At 59.6% G+C, this 8,229-nt stretch overlaps 1 protein-coding gene across 1 annotated transcript; it reads right to left on the reverse strand.

The window, feature by feature from the left end:
* Positions 1-2,097: 2,097 nt before the first annotated feature.
* Arfrp1 (ADP-ribosylation factor related protein 1) lies at positions 2,098-8,180 on the reverse strand. Its single transcript, XM_013030376.1, has 7 exons — positions 8,053-8,180; positions 7,531-7,618; positions 7,262-7,344; positions 3,729-3,810; positions 3,460-3,530; positions 2,486-2,586; positions 2,098-2,405 (listed from the first exon to the last, which is right to left on the reverse strand). The coding sequence occupies exons 1-7, from the start codon at positions 8,143-8,145 to the stop codon at positions 2,318-2,320; spliced, it is 606 nt and encodes a 201-aa protein (XP_012885830.1). The 5' UTR covers positions 8,146-8,180; the 3' UTR covers positions 2,098-2,317.
* Positions 8,181-8,229: the final 49 nt, after the last annotated feature.

Here is an 8,229-nt window from a genome sequence, read left to right on the forward strand (position 1 = left end):
GACCTTAGATAGCCCCCACCAAACCACCGCCCTCTGCACTCGCCTCTCCTACAGCTCAGTCCAAGGATGCCCCGGGGGTGGCCTCATTCACCCCCTTTAGTGCCCAAGAGGGGGTTTCCATGAGGCATGGTGCAGCTGGCCTGCCCTTACCTCCGTGGGGGAGGCTCACGTTGAACGGCGTCCGTGCAGAATCACAATCACCGTGAGGACAGGCTGGGGCCAGCGCCACCGGCACTGTGTGCTCTGCTCTTGGTGCTGGCCGTGCCCACCTGCCTGTGGCACGATCTATACCCGAGTGCTTGGGTACCGGGACACGCCACCCTGCTTCTCACCGGCTGGCCTTTCTTGGCATGTACTTCTACCTGGCCCGCCAGTGGCTGCCCCAAGTGGGTGCTGGGTGGGAAGGGGTGTGGTCACTGCAGGGGAGGGTGCAGGCTGCTGCTGACCTGGCAGCATGGCACAGATGACTGCTCTGCCCGGGGCTTGGCCCTCATTGTGCCCACCTTGTGCACCAACCACACTGGATTCAAGGCTGGGTGAGGCAGGTGAGCCAGCACCATCATGGGTGGGCAGGATCAGTCAGAGAACCTGGTGATCAGGCTGGGAAGGGCCTGCACCTGTGGGGTCCCAGTTAGGGTCCCTCCTGAGGAACCCTAAGTACTGAATACAACCACATCACACCTTCCTGCTTCCTCTGACCCAGAAAGCTCAAAGCTCTTGGGAACAGATGGGTCAGGTCTTGCCCTGTCCCTCTGTACGGTCTGTGAGCATCTAGATATTCCCACCTTCCAGTTCCAATCCGTCTCCAGGGTTTGTGCACTGGGGTCTCCAGTGACCTGCCTACCTGGCCTAACTTTCCTGGCAGGATGGAAGTGTGAACTTGTCACCCGCTCTGCTTTTCCAGGGCTTCAAGATGGCAAATCCTGGTGCTGCCCAGGACAGCCACCAGGCTTGGTGGCTTCGGCTCCAGGAGCTCTGGGTGCGGGGAGGGGGCCGGATGCTGCAGACCCACCAGCTTCAGGCACACTGTGGCTGGGCTACATGGGCTGCAGAGGTAGACCAGGGCACACATCCCACTAAGGCCCTCTGGGGTGGCTCCCCTTTACATTCCCAGCCCAAGTGAGCTTGGCTGTGCACCAAAGGAGACTTTAGATTTATTTCATAAAGCTGTTTTGTGAAGCCAGCTGCTTTCAAGTTTTGTGTCTACTCCAAGACCAGCAGGGGACCACATCCTCTGCTTCCTGCCCACTGTGGTGTGCCTAAGGTCACTCTGGAACTCGTCTCCCCGGGAGGCTGGCTGGCAGCACAGAGCCAGGGCGTGGAGCACCTGCAGTGCCAATCCTATCCTTCCAGCCCCATCCTCTCCCCAGGACTCCCCAGCCAGTGCCTTCTGGGAACCAGTGACTGAGGAGCCAGCCTTGCCACCTCCCCTCCTGAGGCTGCAGGCCCAGCCCCTCCTGCAAGCTGTGCCTGAACTTGGACAGGAGCCGTCTGACCTCTCCAGGAGTCACAGCCCATAGGCCGTCTGGAGGGATGGAGGACCAGGGGCCAGCCAGGCAGTCCTAGCTCCACAGTTGCCCTGGCCACAGTGGCAAGGCCAGAGATTTCAGCCAGGCCCCCGTGAGGGGCAGGCGGCCACCCTTCCCCACCCCCTAGCTGGGGATGCGGACCCACACAAGCAGCTGAGCTGTGTGGAGGGCGTAAGGAGATGCACACCCAGCGCTCCACACAGCAGCCCACTCCCCTGGAGACGAAGCACGGTGCGAAGGGGCAGCTGAGTAAGGCTCATGACTTCTGACCCTAGGCTGCCTCAAAGCTTGCAGCACAGTCAGACACGGTGTCCCACAACTGCGATCCCAGCACTCTCTCAGGAGGCTGAGAGGACCAAGACTTTGAGGCCAGTCGGATATACCGCGAGGTGTCTCAACAAAACAAAAATACTTGGGGGTCCCACTGCCCTCTAGGAGTGTGATCTGTGTCTCAAGATGAGCCCTAGAACATCTCCATAATCAGTCCTGGCCAGAGCCAGCCCCAGCATTCCATGACGTTCCCCGCAGGCCTCCCGGGAGGCAGGCAAGGCTCCCCCCCCCGCCCCCCGCCCCCTAACACCTGGCCCCGAGAGGGCCCTGGGCCCAGGGTCTGTGTGGAGCCAGGCTGGTCCGGGAGCCCCATACCCCTCAGCAAAACCCTCCGGATGCCTACTTTTCCAGTCACAGAAAAAAGTTTCTTAGAGAAAATAGAGCGAGTGAAAGAACCAAGAGACAAAGCGAGCCCAGGGCCCAGGGTCCGCAGCCGAGCCAGCGTGAGGACTGCCGCGCTACGTGACGTCCCTCTGCCGCGGCGGCCGGTGCACGTTCCGCACAACGCACTTCACCATCCAGTCGATGCCCTCACGCACTCCCTTGCTGCAGAGACAAGGGTGTGAGTGGGGGCCCGGGCCCTGGGGACCCGGGGCGGGGGGGAGGGGGTCAAGGCCCCCACTCACCCCGTGAGGGCCGAGCAAGCCTGGGTCAGGCAGTCTCTCCGGCCAATCTTGCAGGTACAGTCACTGAACGCGGTCTTGATGTCCGGTATGGAGAGGCAGGTCTGGGGGCGGGGGGCGGGGGGGGGGGAAGAGAAGGGGAGAGTAAGGTCCTGAGGAGCAGCCTCAGGGCCTGGCCACCTCCCACCTGCTCCATGGGGTCCCAGGAAACACTTTCTCCCCAGGGAACCGAGGATTCAATGCCCTCCCTTGGCAGCCAGTGTCAGGACACTGCACTCAGCCCAAGTCTGCCCATGAGTGGTAGAGCCCAGAGGACTTGTTCACAGGTGGCTCCAAGGCCACAGCCCCGCCCCATGGGCAGCCCCAGCAAGATACTGTGCTCTGAAAGAGAGGCGTGAATGTCAAAGGTGGCAGACCCATCCCCCATGAGGCTTCTTTGCTCTCCTTTTCCTTGATGGAAGATGGACTCCTCTGTTTGGAGCTTAGGAGCCACAGGGGCAGGGACAGTGGGAAGGTCTGCAGGAGTAAGGGCACAGGCCAGGGAGGACAGGAAGTGGGGGGCCAGGGAGGACAGGAAGTGGGGGCGCAGGATTGCCTTGGAAACAGAGCTGCACCTCCCTCCAGGTGCTGGCCGCCACCACGCTTTGCAGATGACAGGACTGCAGGGCCCCCTCCCTCACAGGGCCCCGGGCTCAGGCTGCACAGAGGTTGTCCCAGGGCCAGCAGGGCCAGGTTGGGTCAGAGTTCACACTCAACGGGGCTCAGGTCCTCCCATCCCAGGCCCCAGCTCCTTGGGCAGGACACACCTGCCCTCCAGTGGAAAGAATGTGCCGTGTGTGGCAGTGTCCACTAGCACCAGTGGGGGGAAGGTTTGACGTGAGAACCTCCAGGGGGACAGACCTGCCTTTGTGTGGGCCCAGGAAGCTGGAGGTCCTGAAGGGCTGGGGCAGGAGGGGCCGTGTGCGGACGGGGCTTACCTCCACATCCTGCTTGTTGGCCAGAACCAGGATGGGGACGCCGTCCAGCGCCTCGCTTGAAACCACCTTCTCTGGGGAGAGTAAGAAAGGCAGCACCTAGCGCCACCCTGCCTCTCCCTGGATACCTGCTCGAGGGTCCGCAGGTATGGAGAAAGCAGCAACGTCCTTACCCCTCCCTCACACACCAAGCAGTCTGAGTAACAGGCCTGGCAAGGGAGCACCATGGGCCCACGCAGCCCTCCCTCAAGACCACACCCCCAGGCACTCACCAAAGGCCTGTTTGGACTCCGACAGTCTCTCCTCGTCCGTGGAGTCGATGACGTAGATGACACCGTGGCACTCCGCATAGTACTGGAAGGAAGCAGTAGACGCTGGGGACCAGAGCCTCCCTTGCCAAGGACCAATGTGGCTACGCACCACTGCTGTGCCACTGGTGGCGTTCTGGGGGTCCTGCCCCCTCCCCCCGCTCGGGACAGCCAGGGGACAGGAGACCCAAGCGCGCCATCCAGTCACTCAAGGAAAGACTTGCTGACCCCGAGAGATGGCTGACCTGCTAGTGCCACTGCCGCTCCTAAGAACTTGCCTGCAGCCCTGGCCTGATGGTGGTGATGAAGGTGAGAAGCAGGGTTGAGAGTGAAGGAGTCCAGGCCGCAGTCAGCAGGGGTCTTACACAGGTTAGCACTGCCCTGCCCTGCTCTGCCCGGACAGAGCTGGCACTGCTGTGCTCAGACCTGCAGACCTCTGCAGACTGGAGGTGGCCAGTTCTGAACTTACTAAGTGAGCAGTGGACAGCACTGCTGAGGTCAGACAAAGCAGCAGGGCGCTTCTCCCCCAGGGGAAGACCCACATCCATGCAGAGCAGAAAAACAGTACACACTCGCGCTGCGCCTCAGGGTGACACTGACTGGCCTGGAAGGCCACGATGAGCCACGAATCTCTGCACGTGGGTGACCACAGGGAGAACAGGTCCTTTACGCTCCAGCCGTGAAGACATCTGTGTCACCCTGCCCACTCCCCTGGTCCTCCCCAGGAATAGGAGACCCGCACTGGGCAACTCCCACAGGGATCTGCAGCAAGACCACACGGGCTGCTCTGGCAGAGACAGGCATAGCACAGGGGCTACTACTGGAAAGCTGGCAGGCCCTACTGCGGACAGCGCATCGCCACGGTGGAAATGGTCATGGTAAGGCTTCCAGTAAGAATCAGCCAGCTGCACCTGCAGCCCCAAGCAAGGTGGCAATGTCACGGGCATCAGACCCTGAGACCAAGCACAAGAAGAGCAGCCCTGTGGTGAGATGAGGGGCACACTGTGGCCGCAAGGACCTGCAAGACCACAAGAGGGTAACATCCAGGACACCCAGCTGGCCCTGTGTGCATGCGAAGTTGCTGAGATGTGTGTGTACGTGCAGACCTGAGGCTGGCAGCATGCGCCACCTAGTCACAAACGTGACGACAGAGGATATTTGGAATGAACTAGGGGCCCCTGTGTCCAGGCCCACCAGGACATCTGCGGAGCCTGAAATGCTTGGCTTGCCGACATGGTGGCTTATGCTCCACGATGGGTAGCAGGGACCATGGTGGCAGACTACAACATTAAAGAGACAGGCTCCCTCACCCAAGACCAATGGAACCACTGCAAGGCACCCAGCCTGGTGGCACTAACATGGCTGGGCACCAGGTGTTTGATCTCAGGGTTTCTCTGGCAGGAGTGGGGGCTCCCTAGATACAAAATGCCAGCCCACGGTCCTGTAGGAAGTCACATCACAAGAAACTCGTGGCATGCGCCTCTATCATGTCTGGTCAGCTGCAGTTCCCCGTGCCCCCCACACTGCAACCCTCCCCGCTAGAGACAATCATAAGCCCCAGACTCTGGCAGACACAGCACCCAGGAACTCAGTGGGGAACAGTGATGGGAGAGACTCTGAGTGTGCAGAGTCATGCAGGCACACCATGGCTGAGCACAAAGTCCAGTGACAACTTCTCCAAGTGGGCGAGAAGCAGGTGACTGAGCTGCCTGCAGAGGGGCTTCGGCACCAGGCCACACCCCAGCAAAAGAGAGGCAACCAGATGAACACAGCTGCTAAGGCAGCTCACAGCCCTTACCCAGCCTTCGTCAATCTCTTCTGAGGAGGGGCCCCTTCCCAGTGGAAAGGGACAACTTCGCGCGGTGCACAGGGGAGCCAGCATGGCTACACAGAGGCAACCAGGGCTTCCCGTGGTGGCCTCCTCCCGTGGTGGCCTCCTCCCGTGGTGGCCTCCTCCCGTGGTGGCCTCCCCGTGGTGGCCTCCCCCCGTGGTGGCCTCCCCCCGTGGTGGCCTCCCCCCGTGGTGGCCTCCTCCCGTGGTGGCCTCCCCCGTGGTGGCCTCCTCCCGTGGTGGCCTCCTCCCGTGGTGGCCTCCTCCCCGTGGTGGCCTCCTCCCGTGGTGGCCTCCCCGGTGGTGGCCTCCTCCCGTGGTGGCCTCCTCCCGTGGTGGCCTCCCCGGTGGTGGCCTCCTCCCCGGTGGTGGCCTCCTCCCCGGTGGTGGCCTCCCCGGTGGTGGCCTCCCCCCGTGGTGGCCTCCCCCCGTGGTGGCCTCCCCGTGGTGGCCTCCCCGTGGTGGCCTCCCTCTGGCTCCTGCAGGCTGTCCACTTGGGCTGCCAAGAGCATCTGATGAGGTCATGTCTACCCATACTCTTATCTCTATCCAATCAACTACCAAAAGAAATTGGAAGGAAGCCGTGGCTAAAGAGACACAACACAAAAAGCACCGGCATAAAAAATAAATAAACAAATAAATAAATCTGGTGTCAGTAACTCTTTTTTTTTTGTTTCTTGGTTTTTTTTGGGTCCAGTCGTGGGGCCAAACTCTGGGCCTGGGCACTGTCCCTCAGCTCTTCAGCTCAAGGCTAGTGTTCTACCTCTTGAGCCACAGCGCCACTTCCGGCTTTTTCTGCTTATGTGGTGCTGAGGAATCGAACCCAGGGCCTCATGCGTGCAAGGCAAGCGCTCTACCACTGAGCCACCTTCCCAGCCCTATCAGTAACTCTTGCCTGTAATCCTAGCTACTCAGGAGATTGAGATCTGAGGATCAGGGTTCAAAGCCAGATTGAGCAGCAAAGTCTGTGATTCTCTTTATCTCCAGTCAACCACCAGAAAACTGGAAGTGATGCTGTGGCCCAAAGTGGTAGGAGCACTAGCCTTGAGTGCAAAAAGCTCAGGGACAGAGCCCAGGCCTTGAGCTCAAGCTCCGCAACTGGCAAAAAAAAAAAAAGGGCAGTTGCTAGGCACCTGGCCAGCATGGCAGGCAGGCCCAGTGGGAGACACAAGCTGACCTGTAGTAACAACCAGAAAAACCCTTAAGTTAGCAACTGTGCCACGCTTTTGGGGGCAGGGAAAGCCCCCTGGTTCTCTTTTTTTCTTTTATCCTCTCCCAAGAAAAAAACATGCACTGACAGCCCTGTGGCACAGCCACTACTACGTAATTTTCTATGACATCAGAGCTACCTTGATGCATGGTAGGGTGCTAAGTCATTCCCTGAAACAGTCAAAGAACTGGTTCTGGGTCCTCAAACTCTCAGCAACACCACGGCAGCCTAAGGACAGCCCTCCTGTGAGCTCCCACAGGAAGCCCTGCACTGGCCATCCTGGAGATTCCTTTGGAACAGGTACTTCAGCATGGCCACTCTTGTATGTGTTTAGCAAGGACGGCACAGGGAGTCAATGAATGGGAACAAAAACTTGTGAGGAAAATGGGTAATGGGAGAAAAAGAGCAAGGAAAACCATTCAGAGTAGCAGCCAGGGCAGGTGGCATATGTCTTACCTTGTCCCACAAAGACTGCAGCTCTTCCTGCCCCCCTAAGTCCCAGAACATGAGGCGAGCTTTTCCCACGTCCACAGTGCCGACTAGGGAGAGGAGAGAAGGGGCTCGCTCATGACCCTGATCCCTGCACATCGATGCCCAACTGTCCTGGGGACAGAGCAGATCGCTTTGGTACCACTCTAAGGGGCTTTACAAGGCTCTGTCCACTGGCTAGGTGGGCTGTGGGAAGCATCCTCCCCCTAAATCCACACCCTAAAATGCCCCCTTACTGTTCAGACCCACGGTGGTGGTGATTTTGGAGAGACTCATCCCCTTATAGTTCTTGTTAAACCGGGTTTTTGACTGCTCCAAGAAGGTCTAAGGAAAGAGAAAGAGGTACACAGTGTGGCTTAGGGCAGAAACTAGGTGCTTTTCCTAAATAACCCTTCTTGGGGCCTACTCCCTAAGTAAAAATGAAAGGCAACGTGTTCACGAAGCCCATCAGAAGCAGGAGGAGCTCTGATTCTGCCTGGTGATAAACTTGCCCATATGAACCAAACACAAGACTGGGAAGGTGGCTCAGTGGTAGAGCGCTTGCCTTGCGTGCATGAAGCCCTGGGTTCGATTCCTCAGCACCCCATAGGCAGAAAAACCCAAAAGTGGCGCTGTGGCTCACGTGGTAGAGCGCTAGCCTTGAGCCAGAGAAGCACAGCGACAGCGCCCAGGCCCTGAGTTCAAGCCCCAGGACTGGCACAAAACCAACACAGCCCTCCAGGCAGGGGAGGGGAGCCGGCAAAGGAACAGACACTCACCGTCTTCCCGGCATTGTCCAGGCCCAGGATCAGGATGCAGTACTCATCCTTCTGGAACATGTACTTGTACAGCCCCGACAGCAGCGTGTACATCCTGCCCGGGGCCCAGAGCCGTCACGCCGAGCCGCGCGCACGGGCCTCCCGGCCCCGGCCCCGCCTTCCCTGCCTCCCGTCCCG

The sequence above is a fragment of the Dipodomys ordii genome, unplaced genomic scaffold (assembly GCF_000151885.1).
Source record: "Dipodomys ordii isolate 6190 unplaced genomic scaffold, Dord_2.0 Scaffold129, whole genome shotgun sequence".
In the NCBI taxonomy this organism is placed as follows: Eukaryota; Metazoa; Chordata; class Mammalia; order Rodentia; family Heteromyidae; genus Dipodomys; species Dipodomys ordii.

Coding starts and splice junctions, on each gene's coding strand:
- Arfrp1 (XM_013030376.1), bottom strand. CDS start 8,145: ATGTACACGCTGCTGTCGGGGCTGTACAAGTACATGTTCCAGAAGGAT. Junction 7,345..7,530: donor CACCACCGTGGGTCTGAACA/GTAAGGGGGCAT, acceptor TCCTCTCCCTAG/TCGGCACTGTGGACGTGGGA. Junction 2,406..2,485: donor GCTTGCTCGGCCCTCACGGG/GTGAGTGGGGGC, acceptor TTGTCTCTGCAG/CAAGGGAGTGCGTGAGGGCA.